Source organism: Thermothelomyces thermophilus, chromosome 1, assembly GCF_000226095.1.
Source record: "Thermothelomyces thermophilus ATCC 42464 chromosome 1, complete sequence".
NCBI classification, from domain to species: domain Eukaryota; kingdom Fungi; phylum Ascomycota; class Sordariomycetes; order Sordariales; family Chaetomiaceae; genus Thermothelomyces; species Thermothelomyces thermophilus.
This window is the reverse complement of record NC_016472.1, coordinates 10,719,431-10,735,706: the sequence shown is the minus strand read 5'-3', so window position 1 is coordinate 10,735,706 and position 16,276 is coordinate 10,719,431. Positions and strand designations below refer to the sequence as shown.

Genomic DNA, 16,276 nt, shown 5'->3' with positions numbered 1-16,276 from the left:
ATGTTTTGGGGAGCCACTTTGATAAGATACAATTAATTATAACAGATATCTTTGCCCTCCGTTATTATTATTACGCAGGCCAGGCCCATCCCGCAGCACGTCGCTCACAACACAGCAGCAGCAAAAGAAAACCGAACCACGAATCGATGCTTCGACAGCGGCTGCTGCGATGCTGTGTGAATCCCCACGGGGCCCGAAAGGGAGGGGGGGTAAACCTCGGTTGGCTGAAAGCAGTCTCAACAGACGTTGCACCTGATTGCTCCACACGATATAGTAGCCAGAGCCGATGCTCGGCCTTTCCTCTCGCTCGCACAAACACTGCTGCACTAAAACCCCCTTTATGATGCCGCAGCCTGCGCGGCGCCGGCTCCTCACGCTCCTCCCGCTCCGCTGGTTCCGCCGGTTTCACCCGCGGTGTTGGCACCCGTAGTGGTAGCCAGGGGGCGGTCCTTCTCCGGATCGCCGGCACCTCCTTCCCGGCTGCGCCAGTGGTTGGCCCACATGAGGGCCTCGAGGATGGTGTTGAAGAGGAGGAAGCAGCTGTAATTATTCGGCAACCGTCAGCAGAGCAAGATGGCGAAAAACCATTCCTGTTGTCTAGCCAGGGGTTTTGTAATTATTTGTCTTATGATCTGGGCGAAGAAGGGGTCTTTTTGTATGGAGACGCACAATCCGATTATGAAGAAGGCCTGAACGGCGTGCTTCAGCCCGCAGCGGGAGAACAGCGCGTTCCAGCGGCACCGGCCGCCGCTGTAGTCCTGCGACGAGAAGATGAGGGACGTGAGCCACAGGTAGGTCAGGATTAGGTTGAGCGGCAGCATGTATCCGCGGTACGCTTTGAGCACCGGCAGGACGACGGCGAACAGGTAGAAGAAGAGGGTGATGACGGCCTGTGGAGGCGGTTGGTCAATCAGTTAATTAGACTCTTTATAGACTCGTCCGGCTGTTTGCAGCCCAGTTCTGGCTGGAGACTGCCTGCCTCAAGAGCCGGACCAGGGTTAAAACGCACAATGACCTCGTTGTATATCAGGTGGGTTAATCTGAGGCCCCGGTGGAGAAAGTACGACAGGATACCGGTGAGAATTGCCGACGAGGAGAGGATCATGAAGTTGTTGAGACCCAGCAGGGATCGCGCAGTGCGGCCGCTGAAGATCGCCATTTTTTTAGGACGATGCAACTCTTGTGGAATATAATAATTATCGTCGGTATATGATAATTACGGAAAAGCACCAACGGACGACAAAAAGAAGGACCAGGAAGTGATGGGATAGAAGCACTCGGAGCAGACTACTTATATATACCGCTCGGATGGCAACCCCGGCTGCCACTCCGTCAACCTACCTTATGTTTCGTGCCGGCGTATGAGCTGCTACCTAGTATCTGCCTATCCGATCTAATTAACTTATGACTCGGTCCGTGATCATCTACTAGAGTAAGAAAAACCAATTGCAATGCTGCGTAGACGCTTAGATCTTTGAATTGCTAGGTAAGGAGCTAATTTACGGAGGTCCGCTCCCGGGCATCTCCGAAACGGGGGAATGGGGGCATGACGTTATCGGCGTACTCGAAGCAGCACCACGCTCGGTTGTACGGGATCAGATGAATATGACAAGATGACGGCAATCTCGCGCCCGGTTTGTGAATAACCTGCCAACTCGTCGTTCCGCTACGCTCGCGTTCGAGTCGGCATGTATAGGGTGAGGTGCGGAGCTCACCTCCGGATGGTCCATTGACGAAACGCCAGTGCTGGAGACTTGAATCTTTATCTTGGCAGAGGGACGGATGTCTACTATGTTAGTTGAGCCATACTGAAGTTCAATCAACAACGCCTGCCTTCTTTGCGGCCCCGAGGCCTCGTTCCGCCCATGGCTGCCTCGCCCTCAACCAGGCTTTTTCTCCGCATTAGTCGTGCACACTGTTCAGCAAGCATCATTGGTCTTCGGGATCATATTTGGCCTCTGGGACAGTTCTGCTAGTTGGGCTGCGTCTCATGGACCTAATGCGGATTGTTTAGCCGGAAGGATGACGCTTGATAGTAAATACGCTTGTTGCAGTTGTGGCGCACCCAGACATAATTAGAAGCACTGTCCAATTGTTGACCACGATGATCAACTAGTGATTGGATGCATGTATCCTCTAGAAGGATCTGAACAATAATAATTGGTATTGGTACTTCAAGGTAATATGCTAGGATATCTATCTTCAGAGCTTGCGTCACATTGTAGAAAGAATCGAGTCTCACGACAGATGCTGACGCTCAGTAGACGCACGCAGAGAGCTGTTACTGTTAACCGGGCATGGTTGATATGCTCCATTTGTTGAGTCCATAGTAATGTGTTTTCACGGGCTACTACTAGGTGTAATAGTCCGTGGCGGTATCTGGTCCGGTTAATTTATCACGCCCTCGCCGGCTGCTGTCAGCATATTATCTTACCCGACTGGCCCTGTTCCTTGGTAAGGCAAGCATCTACGAGGCAAAGCCAAGTACACAGCTCAGCCGGCAGGTTGGGTCCCAAAAAAAACCCCAAAAAATGCGAGTGGTGCGCTTCTGTCATCCCAGCTCCGTGTTTCCCTTTCCAGCGACCAGGGGTGACGCTTTATGCCGTCCCCCCCCCCCCCGTGGGGCAGCAGCCCGGCACGGCACCGTGGCCGTTGCCGATCCGGCTAATAACCCACATGGGAGTCAGGGGAGACGCGGGGCAGGCGCTGCCGTTTAAAGCCATGTTTGAAGCTGATTGTCTTACCGAACACTCCGTATTACTGCAGTATGTACTCCGTACTGCAAGCATACTACCCCAGCTCCACAGCCCCATGGCCTTTTGTCCTGCATGGAACTCCGCAGCGCGTTCCGGCTAAAAGAGACAGATACCTCGACAGCCCCTGGTCTCATCCCATGCGCACAGCGCTCCTGCCTGTATATAATAACTGCGGTCCTTCAAGGAACCGGGAGCCACGGGAAGGATTTCTCGAAATACTGTGTAAGTGAGGGGCTGAGACCTGCGAAACCTCGGTTCGGCGGTAACGGAGTGAGTAATTAGATCAAAACATCATAGAACAACATGTCGCCAGTCACCCAACTGTTAGCCGCCGCGGCACTGGCGCTGGCGCCGGGCGCGCTGGGCGCCCATCTGATCGCGTCTCACTTCTCGGGCACCGTCTACAGCCTGTCCTTCACCAGCTCATCCAACTCGACGGGCACGCTGTCCGTCACGTCCGAGACGGACGGGTGCGGCGCCACGCCCGCCTGGCTGCAGCTGTACTCCGACACGGGCAAGGTGTACTGCTTTGACGAGTCGTGGCTGGGCTCCGGCTCGAGCGCCGAGTACGAGATCGCCGACGACGGCAGCCTCACGCTGACCGGGACTCTGCAGACCACCGGAAACAGCGTCCACGGCGCGCTGTACGGTGGCGCCGACGGCAAGGGCTTCGTGGCCACGGTCGAGTAGTACGTTAATTAATACCCACCTTTTTTTTGTTTTTGTTTTTGTTCTTCTTTCTTTTCAATTTTATTGTTCACCGAGAAAGAAAGACAAAAAGAGAAAGAAGAACAAAGGGTGGCTGACGGCTGGGCTTTGCAGCACCCCCTCGACGCTGACGACGTACAAGATGCCCTTTGGGGGGGGCCAGCGACTGGCGCTGGAAAAGTTCACCATGGAAGGGCAAGGGCCGAACCCGCGGCAGGACGTTCCGCACCCGCACGAGGCGCAGGTCGACCCGACGGGCAACTACATGGTCGTGCCGGACTTGGGCGCCGACCTCCTACGCGTGTTCCGGATCAACGCCGAGACGGGCGAGCTGACGGCCTGCTCCGAGGGCCAGGCCGGCCCGGGCGACGGGCCGCGCCACATTGTGTTCTGGAAGAATGCCGAGGGCCTGCAGAAGGCCTACGTCGTCAACGAGCTCGGCAACTCGGTCTCGGCCTGGGACGTCGAGTACCCGGAGGACGACGACGACGACGAGGCGGCCGCAGGAGGCTGCCTCGCGCTCAACAAGACGCAGACGCTGTCGACCTACGAGCCCGGCACGAGCGGGGGGCCGACGACCAAGGCGGCCGAGATCCGCGTCGTCGGCAACTTCCTGTACGCGAGCAACCGGGCGGACGAGACATTCGGCCCCGGGCAGGACTCGATCGCCACCTACACCATCGACGAGCAGACGGGCGAGCTCGCCTGGCTCGGGGCCGCCAACTCGTACTCGTACTACCCGCGCACCTTCGAGTTCAACCGCGACGGCACCCTGGTCGCCGTCGGCGGCCAGACCTCGTCCAACGTCGCCATCATCGCCCGCGACCCGGACACCGGCAAGTTGGGCAACCTGGTCGCCAACCTCGAGGTCGGCCGGAAGGGCCGCGCCGGCCAGGAGGACGGCCTGAGCGCAGTCGTCTGGGTGCAGTAAAGGGGGCAAAGGGGGCAAAGGGGGAATTACCTCTTTCGGTTATTATCCTCAAGGGCTACGAAGACGTCATCCTCGACCCGGCCGACCCCGTCTCCCCCATCATCGATGATGACACTGCTAGGTTGAACACAAGTTGAATTGAGACCTCTATGTATATATTGTCTGTGTATGTATGTGTAAGCCATTAATTATTACCAGGTTTGGTTGGCATAATTAATTAGTAGTCCCTCCCAAATTCCACCCGTCATATTCTTGATCACAACACCGGACTCCCGCCTTTCTCTGGCCCTAGGAGACAAAACAGAGCAACTTCCCAAAACGTCACTGGCATTGTGAGATCATGGTCAAACCAGCCAGCGAGCCAGCCAGCCAGCCGACCGACTGAGTGGGGACAGGGGCCACAGACACCACCGTCGCGTCCGATCAAGCAAGCAGGGATGAGTTCGCTTCGTCGGTTGCCCTCTGCTCTGCCGACCTCTTCTCCCTCCCGGCCTGTCTCCTGGCCTCCCTATCCGCCTTCCGTGCTTCCTTCTCCGCCTTTCGTGCCTCCTTCTTCTCCCGCTTGCGGGCCTTCTTCTCCTTCCGCGACAGCCGGACGAACTCGCTCTCGGGCCCGCGCAGGTAGCGGCCCGGGTGGAGGACGGCGAGGATCAGGAGGGCGGCCATCATGGGGAAGCAGTCGAGCGCGTACGCGTACTCCTCGTGCAGCGGGATCGGGTTGTCGAGGCCGAACCCGCTCGAGTACTCGATCAGCCGGAAGATGATGCGGATCTGTATTTGCGATCATAAAGAGTCAGGTAATTAGGCAGGGTAATAGTAGGCAGGTAAACGAATAATTATTAAACAAAACAATCAGGTAATTACTTTCCGGGAATACCTTGTCTCCCCCCTTGTTCTGTTCGAAGGAAGAAAAAGGAAAGGAAGAAAGGGACACTCACGGTGATAAAGACCAAGACGGCATAGAGCCCGTACAGCAGCGGTCTCCAGCTTGGCTTGTCGGCGGCGGCGTCGGAGTCGCCATCATCGTCGTAGAGCGGCTCGCGGCTGCACCGTCGCTGGAAGGCGATCATGAGGCCGAGGAAGACGAGGATGAAGAACTGCTGGAGGCCCACGCCGGCCATGTAGACGTACACGGCGGCGAGGCCGAGCTTGCCGTGGAGCTGAGCGGTGGCCATGAAGCCGCCGACGAGCTGGACGACAAAGCTGAGGATGTCGGCAAAGACGAAGAAGCGGGCGATGACGACGGAGCGCAGGCCGGCCACGCCGTTCTCCGGGTGCCAGTACAGCACCATGCGCGCGAACGTCATGTACACGAACGCGTTGATCCACAGTGGCGCCAGCAGGAACAGCAGGGTCCACGACGTGGAGTAGCCCTCGTTCTGCTGGTCCCGGGACCCGAGCGAGTGCAGCACGAACGCGAGCGTCTCCCACAAGGCCCCCATGATGAGGACCCAGGCGTATCGCTGTCATTGGTCAGCAAAGGAGGGGGGGAGCAATCTTAGGAACCATTGTTTATCTATTGTATTTTATTGTTCTTTTTTTTGTGGTTATTTTGTTTTTATATTTTATATTCTCTTTGGTGGGTTTGGGTGGGTGTGGAAGTTTCCTTCGGGAGAAGACCAAAAGTCCGACAACAACGAAACAACGGAAAGGGAAATATGTAGGACAGACCTTCTTAAAGACAAAGGCCTCGACGACATGGATCCCGGTAAAGATGCCAAAGATGACGGCAACGGCTACGGCAGGGGCAAATTGGGGGTTGAAGTTGTAGTAGGAGTTGCAGGCCGTTTCGCTCGGGGGCACGTGGCCGTTGGGCCCGGGCTCGACCCAGACGCAGTCTTCGTCATCGTCGCGCCGGAGAAGTCGGGTGGCCGCTTGGGTCAGCGACATCTGCGGTAGTTTGGGCCTTGTTCAGCTCGTTCGAAGGTTTGTTGAAGGTGCGAGAAAGGTTGTGATGGGCGCTGTAAGTTAACAATTGTCTGTCAATTCCTGTAAGACACCCTTAAATATGTAAATATTGGAGAACCACTGATTACTACCACCACCAACCATTCCCCCTCCCCTGAGCGCTAAGCCATCATCACTCTACGCCACGCCCTATAATTAGGCGGTGTTGAGATAGAGGATGCGATGGCTGGAACCTGCGATGAAGGATTTAAGATGGATGATAATAGTGATGCTGCCAGACGCCAGACATGCTGGCCAAGAATAATAGGCCAACGGTCAACCGCGCCCTGGAGCCACGCAATGTCCACGCAAGCCGACCGCTCGTTGGTTGGCCAGCCAAAAAGGATTTCCCCCCAGAAACTCGTGCAGCGGCTGCCTAACATGCAATCCTGCCACCGAATTGTTCTGCTTCTTCTCCCATCGTCGACGAGATGCAATGGCGCAACCCGCTCGCCGAGGTGGTTTCATTCCGCGCCTGATGGGCGGACAGCCCAGGTGCAATGCCCTTCGTCGGTAAGGCATGTAGACTGATGATGATCAACAGCCAATCGTAGTTTGCTGGTGTTGCATCAATCAGTTAGCCCAAGTGTAAAAAAAAAGCCTCTATGTAAGCGAGGCGTGTAAAAATAACCTTTATGTAAGCGAGTCGTGGCTTAGAATCGTTGCCGTCATATCTAGCCTGCCGAATAATTATTTAGCAAGTTTCCCCTGCCGAACGGCTGACGCGTCCCGATTTGTTTTAAGCAATGGCTTGTACATACTCCGTATAACTCTCCCGTTATCAGATCTCTCATAGCAACAATACGGCAATGGGTGATATGGCTGTGAGGGTTCGGTTACGCTCATGGCATAATTAACACGAGAGTGGCTTGCAGTCCCCAGGACATGCACGAGATCCATGAGTTTGTGTCGGCTGCCTCGGGCGGCTGCAGAATAGCTCCGAGACACAATGTAATCGGGCGGGCTTGGTGCACCAAGCTCCTTCCAGGGACCTTGCCAGTGCTGTGTGACAGCCGGGGTTAGGGTTACCAATGCTGATCCCAAGACGTGGAGGAACAAGCACATAATTAGAAGGAATGTTCTTCTTCGCCCTTCTTCAGCATGTTTTGAAGGGGGGGCATGGGGCGTCTTTCGACGGCATTGTTAATCATGACAAGTCGATTGCACCATGGCTAATTACCTACGTATAATTACTTTAAAAAAATGAATGTGTTTCGGGGAGACAGCCTCGCTAGATAATAGTGAACCCCTTCCACGCACAGGCTGTCAGAATACCTACTTAGGAGCAATTGCTGGAAGTAGCAATTGCGGCGTCGCTTTTGCAGTTTCATACAGGCTAACACAACGGTGGCGCACGAGTGGCATCTCTGTCAATATGAGCAAGACATTTCGGCTAAGCCCGATTCCCCCCGATTCCCCGATTCCAAGCCCCCACTGCGAAGCCATTGCGGAAGGCTTGTGATCGATGAGCTCCTCGTGCATCGATGGCAGGTACATACATATGGATAGTAATCCATACGGATTACCATATACTGTGGCAGGATTGAGAGGACAGTGTTCATTGGTCTTGGGTCATGGCGTGACAGTCCGAGGTGATGACAAATGCAGTAATATCCGAACTCACCACCCTGTCACCCGCCCTCTTGCTGAAGATGATTTCTAATTCGGCGATGCGAGGAATGCTTTATTAGGTCTGATGTCAGGATACTATGACTAGTGGACTAAAGTGTACATAACGGCCCGGAGTATCGATATGAACTTCCCATATTAATCGTACAGGATCACAAATCGACCTTATTCGAGCATAAGAAAACATCGCCAAAACCCCATACGCGCATACACGCAAAAACACAAGACACACACACACACACACACACACGGATCTAGAAACAGAGACAACCATGGTCTATCGCATCCGCGTCGCCATCATCGGCCTTTCCTCCAGCGCAAAGACGGCCTGGGCCTCGCGCGCCCACCTGCCCTACTTGTTCTCGTCCCGGGGGCGGTCCAAGTACGAGGTGGTGGCGCTGCTCAACTCGACGGCCGAGGCGGCGCGCGCGGCCGCGGCGGCGTACGGGCTGCCGCTCGAGACGACGCGCACGTACGGCGACCCTGCCGAGCTGGCGGCCGACGACGGCGTCGACCTGGTCGTGTGCACGACCCGCGTCGACAAGCACTACGCCACCGTCCTCGACAGCGTGCGCCGCGGCAAGGACGTCTTCGTCGAGTGGCCGCTGGCGCAGGACGGGCGGCTCGCGCGCGAGCTGGCCGACGAGGCCGCCAAGGCGGGTGTTAGGACCATCGTCGGGCTACAGGGCGGCAAGGCCCCCGTCGTAGCCAAACTGCGGGAAGTCCTGGAGAGTGGGAGGATCGGCAAGGTGCTGAGCTCCGAGCTCAGGGTGTTTGGCGGCTTGAACGACAGGCACGGGGTCCCCCAGAGCCTCTCGTACTTTACCCAGCGGGAGGTCGGGGGGAATGTCTATACGATTGGGTTCGCGCATAGTGAGTATTATAATTATTGCGTGATTGCGAACTCGGAGGGGATGAGGGAAGCAACCCTGATGATTAACGCGACGCAGTTTTTGAAATGGTTTTGGCCGTCCTTGGCGAGCTCGCCTCGGCTAAGGGCGACTTCCACCTGCAGCGGCCCGAGGTTAAGCTCCTTGACGGAGCTGGCAATGCCGTGGGGACCGCCCAGTCCACCGTGCCCGACCTGATTCTGGTCTCCGGAAAGTGGAACGAGTCCCACATTACCCAACCCAACGCCACGCTGCACTACCGCTTCCGCCGCGGCCAGCCGTTCCCCGGGGACCCCGTGCTGTCGTGGACCATTGCCGGTGAGAAGGGAGAGATCAAAGTGACCTCCCCGAAGCATACGTTCATCCACGCTGGCGAAGAGTCCGTGCCCTCCTTCTTTGAGGTCCACGACTATGAGACGAACACCGTGGACAAGGTCGAGTGGCAGTGGGCCGATTGGCAGCAGGAGCTACCGTTCCAGGCAAGGGGCATCGGCGCGTTGTACGAAGCCTTCGCAGAGGTCAAGGCCGGTGGGGCCCAGGAAAGCTACGCGACGTTCGACATTGCCGCGAGGCGACATGAGCTACTAGACAGCCTGCTGTCGGAGTGGAAGGCTTAGTTAGGTTCGAGTTGGTTCGATCGCGTGCGGGTCGGTCGATCCCCTTTCGTTTGGACTTCATAGCAACCGGGATTGATCAGTCTCGGCTTTTGGCGTAATCTGATAATATGATGCACCCCGGGTATCGGGGTCTTATTTCTTAACTCTATGACGCCGCCGACTCTGAGTGACCGGCAGTATTACTCTTGGATGCGGCATTCCCCTTGGTTCGAGATCCGAAGAAACTCCTTCCCCTGCTCTGCTTCTTTGCGACGGGCTCCTGTCCTCTCAACGTCTGCAGGTCGATAAAACACTGGGGGAACACTCCTGTCTTCCCCTTGCTGTTCGTGCCTGACCAGCACCAGTAGTCTGCATAGAGGCACTGCACGTTCGTGATGACCTCCCCTTTACCAAATGATAGCCATGGCGCTCCTGCAGTCTCTGGTGGCTGCCACTTCCATCTCGCCGTCACGCTCATGCCGCTCTCCCCACCAGCCGGTATCTCTGTCTCCTGCGGGGGCCGCAACTCGATGGCCTTTGCCGGGAATGCTCCGAAATCGCCGTCGTGTCTCCCGAGGCAATACTTCCCTCCCCATTTTTCAGGGAACATGACTCCCACGACGCAGGCGCCCTCCATGAATTCGAGCATGTCCGCCTCGTATCTCGGCGGTTTGTCTAGCTTCCCCCTTCCAGGACGACGGTAGTGATCTTTTACGGCGATTGCCGTCGGCAGCCTGGCCACGTTCTCCGGCATCGGCACGGGGATCGGGGTCTCGGGAAGGTGTAGGTCGAATTCCAGAGGCGCCGAGTCCGGCAGTTTGCCGTAGCACACTGAGACGCCGGCTATGGAGGCGAGCGGTTGGGGGTGGCGCGCGAGGTGGCGCAGGAGGTCGTCCGGCGACCGGAAGACGGTGGCGTCTCCTTCTCTGGTGCAGGCGCCCGCCTGCACGCACCAGAGGCAGGCGTAGTGCGTTTCCGCGCTGCTTCTTTGCCGGAGGTGGGATTTGAAGAGGAGCCGCAAGCGGTAACGGGCCCCGGACTCGGAGGTGCGAATCGCTTCGGCTGAGGGACAGGTCAGAAACAAAGGATGGAGAAAGACGCGGGGACAAACGGACTTACGCTTATTTCCCTTGTCGAGCTCAACGTCGTCTAAACTGTGAGCGTATCCGCAGTCACCGCACGCCCCGACCATGGTTACTTCGTACTGAAAGGGGACTATGATGCCGTCAGATGCCCTCAGCATGTCACCCGCACCAGCTCCCGTAGCAGTAACGCCATGGTCATACTCGGAAGTGAGCTTTATGCTCCCCCAGTGCCCATCCTTCCTAAACCTGGTGGCACCCCTGCAAAGTCCCTTCAATTTGTAATATGTGCTGTCTTCGCGTATTGCGCAGTCAGGGGCCCGGGGAGTTTCCGGCCGCGACTTGCGCCAGTCACTGTTGTAGCCAGATTCCCTCAACATATCGTCGAATCCAATCTTACCGGATTCTGCGCTGCTGTTTCTCGATACAAGAGGCGGCACCGAGGCTCTTGATTCATCCATGATTGCAGAGTCCGGTCCATTGGTTTCCTCCTCAAGGACCACAGAGTCTAGGCTGGCCAGTACGGCCGACGAGGATATACTGGCGGTTGACATGACGGACCTGCTGGTTTCGGTGATGCCTGGGCTGGGAGGAGAGTCAAAAGTCCTCCTGCGTTCCAATGTAACCGGTGTGAGGCTGCCAATTTGTAATTCTTCCGGGTCCGCGGTTGGAGAAGTGGGAGGTGTGAAGGAGTAGGAGTCGTGTGGGTTTGTTTGGCAAGGCGAACAGGCATCGGCATGTTGGCTTGACTGAGACCGGTGTGCTGCAATTGCCTCGGCGGACATCTCGTTTGACGAAGCCGACAAACGCCGGGGGACTCCCGGACGCTGCCGCGCAGGCTCGCTCAGTTCAAGAGATCGATGCCCCGCACCTCTATGGGTTGTGTTCGCTTTTGACGGAGCTCTTGGGCGGGTGGAGTGGGCGGATTGCGGACGAGATCCGGGACCAGCCCGCGTCTCTGGCCGAGATGGTAGGGGGGGTAGAGGAGGGAACCCGCCTGGCGGCAATGCAGGCGCCGTGGTCTCCAGCTGGAGCCGATTTGCAGTTTCAACAACATCGAGGGCGAGCGCCCTGGCTGCTGCGCGGAGGGCAACATATCTTGCCTGATCAATTTCCTCTAACTGGGTAGAACCATGAAAATTCCGGAGGAGATCCTCAAGATGCAAACGCTTTTTCTCAATGGAGGCTAGGACGAGGAATTGAAGTCAGTAAAGAGCGAGCCGGATCGAGTAGTGACAAACTCCAGACGTCTTACCTTGTTGCACGATCGCATCCCGAACGCCATCGTCGTACTTGCTCGCCTGGTCCTGCCAGATACTCTGCACCTTGTTCAGTGCGCGCTGGCCTTCTCGAAGCAGGGCGTGTGCGGCGCTGGCGATGGGATCGGCATGGCCCGCGGACCCGGGGACATGGAGAGGGACAAGGGTGGTGCTGGCCACAGCGTTCTTCCCGATCGAGACCACGTCCCGCAGGGGCCGGATGAGAAGGTCTTCATCTCCTGCCATTACCGGGACGCTGGTGAATAGAGCCGACCGTGACGACTCGGTTGCGTCAACGTAGTCGAGCGAAAAGGGGACGAACAAGACAGAAAGAAACGCGTCCAATTCACCCGCGACACGTTGGAGGACAGTGGAGGACTAATTAGAGAATCGAAGGTTTTGTGGAAGACTGCGTTGGATCCATCAAGTTCCGTTGTTCCGTTGGCGTTGGCAATCCTCGCTTCCTGGAAGCCAAGGTAAGTGAATACTGTACAGTACATACCAAGCCTGACCCAGGCCACTGGAACTTGAATGCTGCATCGCGTGGTACATGTATGGACTGTCCAGGGTGTCTTGGGTGCGCAATAGTGGTGTAGTATCATACGAGCCGAGCCGAAGTTCTGAACCCTGTGCTAGCGGTGCGCTGCGACACGCGCCTGCATTGCACTTCCAAGGTCCAAGAAGCGCGGTGGAGAGGGCCACCGATAATCAGATGCCAGACAAAGTAGTGCGTGTGTGGTGTCACTCGCGGGAAGGTGGGGGTTTCTCGGTTGAGGTTCTGAGGCGCCAAGGGTCCGATTCAGCATCGTGCTCGTTTGCGCATCGCTCATTCGCTGCAAACTGTTCGGTCCAAACCGGAGATTGCGCGCTTGGGATGTGCCTGCCTTATCCGTAGTACCATGTACTGTATGTACATATGTACATTCATCCGTGGAATTGAAGGAATTGAATCTTGCATCGAACTTGCCCGCCCAAACAGAGGGTAAAGATGCTGAATCAATACCAACTCCAGTCAATTATTGCTTAGTACGGGTAATAGTGTCATCAGAAGGTATAGAAATACGATTTTCCAACATATATTCCTGAGCCCGCATCACTTGTTTACCATTGTTCTAGGGGGTCACAACCATGAGCCACCAACTCGAGCACAGCTCGGTTTCGAGCTGCGCAATCGGGGAACACATCGGACTTCGAACTGCTTTTGCCCAAGTCGGCACGCCAATGGTGTGCATCTGCCATCGCTCGGCTTCGATATCCGCTCCAGTGCATTGGGCCAACAAGGTGTGACAAGGTCAGTTTTAGGGTTGCGCAGAATATTCGAGGCCAAGACCACGTGCACGAACGTCTGGCTCCCAAAGAGCAAGCAACCAACCCCCCCACCCCTGCTCTGACATTGATCGAGGGGTTTCACGCCGCAGGCTGCCAGTGCATTGCTGTCGAAATAGCTCAGAATCTGCGAGTCAGGTCAGGGTCACCGGGATCCCTTGAACCACCGGTTACCAAACCGAGACCAACCTCCCGTCCGAGGGAAGGAACTCGGTCAACAAGATAACGCTACCACCGCACAAGATGCGGCGCATGCGCGAGCTCCCGCGGTACATCGGGTGTGGCCCGTTCGCATTCGGACTGCAGCCAAGTTCAACATACCGCTGAACTGTACATACGCTCAAACCTGACGCCTCTTGGTTGTCTTGGGATCACCTGGGATCACCCGACGCGGCAAAGCGCCAAATCATCAGCAGGCGGCAGAGGCGCATGTACTGCGTATGTGCGGATTGCATATGTAATTAAGGTACGAGTACATACTTACACTTGTAACCCCCCACCTGCCGCAGGGCTGACAAGGGGTTCTAGATTGAGTCTCGACCCATCGCTGCCGCTTGTGTTCCCATTAGGGGACCGTGGATTCCCTTACCGAAGCGATCTTTGGGTTAAGTGACCTCCTCACCCGCCCAGGGGCCACGTCGAGCGCGCAAACCCCACACGTGTGTGTGGGAGGGCCCGATGGGCACGTAGCATATGTGTATGTATATCGCACGCGGCACCCCACATTGACTTTCAGATCCTTGAACCCGTCGTCTGCTCAGGCGTCCCTCTTCACGACCTTGATGCCGTTCTTGCTTCAACATGGGACCGTTTGGCAACCTTGGGGAGAGCCTCCGGTCTTTCACCCCACAGGAGCGCCGCAACATTGCCCTGTACATCGCGGGGATTATGGTGTACAAGTTCGGTCTTGAAGCGTTCAACGGCTCGGTCATAGCACTTGCCACCAACAGATACGATCACGAAGCAGCCATCAACGGAACGCCTAGCCGAACTTTTGAGCGAGTCGGTCTGCTCACTGGGCTAAATCAGGCCTGTCAATGTATCGGTTCCATTCTAATTGGACCCTTGGTACAACCCCCCCCCCCCCCAAGAAAAAAAAGACATCAGGAGACATTACTCTAACAAGCTCGACTCAGGTGAAAAGATATCCTACTAAGAATGTGCTCGCCTGTGCCATCGTTATCTTTGGAGCCTGCTCGGCTCTCTTACTCATTATCGACGCGGCGACCGGAGGTACCTTCATGCCTGCAGCTTCTCGCACCAACCACCGCGACCATGGCCACTACGGAAAGTCAGGATAACCATATCATAATCTAGAGGGGGCAGGTTGGCCGCTAACAACCCTTCAGGTACAACACAGACATCATGATACCGGTGTACTGCGCGTGCGGCATAGTGTACGGCATGGTGGAGCTCATCCGCCGGGTCATCCCGCGCGATATTGTTGGGGGACACATCCAGAAGCTGAAGAGGCTGGATTCCATGGTTCATATATTCTACGAGGTATCCGGCACGGCCGGGGCATTCACGACAGGGCTGGTCATCATCCCCCAGCTCGGCAACAACATGGCCTTTATCGTCACGCCTGCCTGCTTCCTCATCAGCGCCGTTGCCTGGGTTTTCATCAGCGATCTGGGCTTCCGCCGCCGGACCGCACACCTGCAAGCAATCGAAAGGCCGTCCTACTTCAAGGCCGCTCTCAGCGGCCTCTACCTCTTTGTCGAGTCGATCTGGGTCGGCGCCAGGATCCTCTTCACCTCGCGCAAGTTCATCTGGCTCGTGCCGGGCTACTCGGTCGCGCTCTACGCCCACCGGTTCCTGGAAAACAACGTGGCCCCGCAGATAGCCCAGCGATACATGGGCAACTCGGCCTGGGCGCAGATCATCGTCGGCGGCTCCAACCTGGGCGAGCTGATCGGCGCGTTCTCGGTCTTCCTCTTCACCAACGCCGTGCAAACGCCCATGCCCTGGCTGCGCCTGGACGCGCTGATGCTGCTGATCGTCTGGTACATACCGTTCTGGCGGCCCCCGCCGGGCCGCGTCGGCCAGGCGTGGATCGCCGCCGCCACGTTCGCGCCCATCTCGTACGGCTGGGCCTCGGGCGACGTGTCGCTCGCCGCCTACATCCAGGCGTCCCTGGCCCGCATCGAGTCGCAGAACAAGAACGTGTCGGCCCTCGGCGCCGTCATGGCGTTCCTCTACTCCTTCTACATCACCACCTACGCCGTCGCGGGAACCCTCCTGGGGAGATACCTCGACGGCGTGTACAACAGAACGGGCGGCACCGACGGGGGCGGCGAGGTCCGCACCGGCCTGCTCTTCACTGCGGGCGTGCAGATGACGGTCATCTCGGCACTCGTGTTGGCGTCCACGTTTGTGCCCAAGGGCTCGTTCGCGTTCAACCCCAAGATGATCTCGGACGAGACGCTCGAAGACGAGCACATCGAGGTCGAGGAGCAGCGGCCGGGCCCGGGCCCGGCCGAGGAGTACAATCTAAAAGACGGATTCAAGAATGCGGGGAGTTATTGCAGTAGCGAGGATGGATCCGAGTCGAGGGTGGTCAAGAAGATCAGCGAGATATTGTAGCGGCTGTATATCTTGGTAGTTGGGTGGTTCTTCCTGAGTAAAGCGTGTATGTATGCACATATCATTAGTTGATGATAGAGCACCCCAACCGATGATGAGTACTTGTCGTGCGGCGTGATATCGTGGGAGCGTCTCCAGGAACACCCAGACCATATCCAGACCAGGATCCCGGCCAGATCCAGGAGAAACACCGCATTCTCTCTCTCTCTCTCTGTTGTTGATGGCGCCTCGAGTGCAAGATAAACAGCAACAATGCCGAACGTAGTGTTCAAACAGATAGGTGTGATCTAAGGAGAAAAGAAAGAAAGGGGGAGGCAAGAGATACAAAAAATGGAGAGCAGTTAGCGGTAGGAAGAGGTGTCATCTCTAGCTGCCGAGGACTACGGAAACCCTGCTCAGGATTCCTGGATACAGACCCATGCAGTTTCTCATACTATTGTTCAGTATGAGCACCAAACGTGGCCTGCCAGGGGTGAGACAGAATGATTGTCACTGTTGGCAAATTATATCAGTACCATTTTGTCTGAATTAGCCATTGAGCAAGTGTAATTAAAGCTCGACCTCGG

The 16,276-nt window shown here is 56.6% G+C and overlaps 6 protein-coding genes across 6 annotated transcripts; 3 read left to right on the top strand and 3 right to left on the bottom strand.

Annotated features, from left to right (window-relative positions):
- Positions 1-371: 371 nt before the first annotated feature.
- On the bottom strand, positions 372-1,159 carry MYCTH_2116433 (uncharacterized protein; the record flags this gene model as incomplete). Its single annotated transcript, XM_003660929.1, has 3 exons — positions 372-540; positions 670-890; positions 1,010-1,159. The coding sequence occupies 3 exons, from the start codon at positions 1,157-1,159 to the stop codon at positions 372-374; spliced, it is 540 nt and encodes a 179-aa protein (XP_003660977.1).
- Positions 1,160-2,903: 1,744 nt separating this feature from the next.
- MYCTH_2299856 (uncharacterized protein) lies at positions 2,904-4,713 on the top strand. Its single transcript, XM_003660928.1, has 2 exons — positions 2,904-3,445; positions 3,579-4,713. Exons 1-2 carry the CDS (start codon positions 3,060-3,062, stop codon positions 4,393-4,395), a joined length of 1,203 nt encoding a protein of 400 aa, XP_003660976.1. The 5' UTR covers positions 2,904-3,059; the 3' UTR covers positions 4,396-4,713.
- Positions 4,714-4,719: 6 nt separating this feature from the next.
- Positions 4,720-6,349, bottom strand: MYCTH_2299854 (uncharacterized protein). The gene is made up of 3 exons (XM_003660927.1): positions 6,067-6,349; positions 5,334-5,858; positions 4,720-5,166 (listed from the first exon to the last, which is right to left on the bottom strand). Exons 1-3 carry the CDS (start codon positions 6,283-6,285, stop codon positions 4,819-4,821), a joined length of 1,092 nt encoding a protein of 363 aa, XP_003660975.1. The 5' UTR covers positions 6,286-6,349; the 3' UTR covers positions 4,720-4,818.
- A 1,615-nt stretch (positions 6,350-7,964) lies between these two features.
- MYCTH_2299852 (uncharacterized protein) lies at positions 7,965-9,551 on the top strand. Its single transcript, XM_003660926.1, has 2 exons — positions 7,965-8,844; positions 8,922-9,551. Exons 1-2 carry the CDS (start codon positions 8,244-8,246, stop codon positions 9,476-9,478), a joined length of 1,158 nt encoding a protein of 385 aa, XP_003660974.1. The 5' UTR covers positions 7,965-8,243; the 3' UTR covers positions 9,479-9,551.
- MYCTH_2299851 (uncharacterized protein) lies at positions 9,537-12,196 on the bottom strand. Its single transcript, XM_003660925.1, has 3 exons — positions 11,795-12,196; positions 10,577-11,725; positions 9,537-10,519 (listed from the first exon to the last, which is right to left on the bottom strand). Exons 1-3 carry the CDS (start codon positions 12,042-12,044, stop codon positions 9,624-9,626), a joined length of 2,295 nt encoding a protein of 764 aa, XP_003660973.1. The 5' UTR covers positions 12,045-12,196; the 3' UTR covers positions 9,537-9,623.
- A 1,330-nt stretch (positions 12,197-13,526) lies between these two features.
- On the top strand, positions 13,527-15,844 carry MYCTH_2299849 (uncharacterized protein). Its single transcript, XM_003660924.1, has 4 exons — positions 13,527-13,590; positions 13,653-14,192; positions 14,261-14,415; positions 14,474-15,844. The coding sequence occupies exons 2-4, from the start codon at positions 13,926-13,928 to the stop codon at positions 15,708-15,710; spliced, it is 1,659 nt and encodes a 552-aa protein (XP_003660972.1). The 5' UTR covers positions 13,527-13,590; positions 13,653-13,925; the 3' UTR covers positions 15,711-15,844.
- Positions 15,845-16,276: the final 432 nt, after the last annotated feature.

Excerpts from the sequence above, each read along its gene's own strand:
- MYCTH_2299856 (XM_003660928.1), top strand. The coding sequence starts at position 3,060 with ATGTCGCCAGTCACCCAACTGTTAGCCGCCGCGGCACTGGCGCTGGCG. Across the intron at positions 3,446-3,578 it reads TTCGTGGCCACGGTCGAGTA|CACCCCCTCGACGCTGACGA; the intron begins GTACGTTAATTA and ends TGGGCTTTGCAG.
- MYCTH_2299854 (XM_003660927.1), bottom strand. The coding sequence starts at position 6,285 with ATGTCGCTGACCCAAGCGGCCACCCGACTTCTCCGGCGCGACGATGAC. Across the intron at positions 5,859-6,066 it reads AGGCCTTTGTCTTTAAGAAG|CGATACGCCTGGGTCCTCAT; the intron begins GTCTGTCCTACA and ends GACCAATGACAG. Across the intron at positions 5,167-5,333 it reads CCGTCTTGGTCTTTATCACC|ATCCGCATCATCTTCCGGCT; the intron begins GTGAGTGTCCCT and ends TCGCAAATACAG.
- MYCTH_2299852 (XM_003660926.1), top strand. The coding sequence starts at position 8,244 with ATGGTCTATCGCATCCGCGTCGCCATCATCGGCCTTTCCTCCAGCGCA. Across the intron at positions 8,845-8,921 it reads TACGATTGGGTTCGCGCATA|TTTTTGAAATGGTTTTGGCC; the intron begins GTGAGTATTATA and ends AACGCGACGCAG.
- MYCTH_2299851 (XM_003660925.1), bottom strand. The coding sequence starts at position 12,044 with ATGGCAGGAGATGAAGACCTTCTCATCCGGCCCCTGCGGGACGTGGTC. Across the intron at positions 11,726-11,794 it reads GGATGCGATCGTGCAACAAG|CCTCCATTGAGAAAAAGCGT; the intron begins GTAAGACGTCTG and ends TCCTCGTCCTAG. Across the intron at positions 10,520-10,576 it reads GCTCGACAAGGGAAATAAGC|CCGAAGCGATTCGCACCTCC; the intron begins GTAAGTCCGTTT and ends CCTGTCCCTCAG.
- MYCTH_2299849 (XM_003660924.1), top strand. The coding sequence starts at position 13,926 with ATGGGACCGTTTGGCAACCTTGGGGAGAGCCTCCGGTCTTTCACCCCA. Across the intron at positions 14,193-14,260 it reads CCATTCTAATTGGACCCTTG|GTGAAAAGATATCCTACTAA; the intron begins GTACAACCCCCC and ends AGCTCGACTCAG. Across the intron at positions 14,416-14,473 it reads GACCATGGCCACTACGGAAA|GTACAACACAGACATCATGA; the intron begins GTCAGGATAACC and ends ACAACCCTTCAG.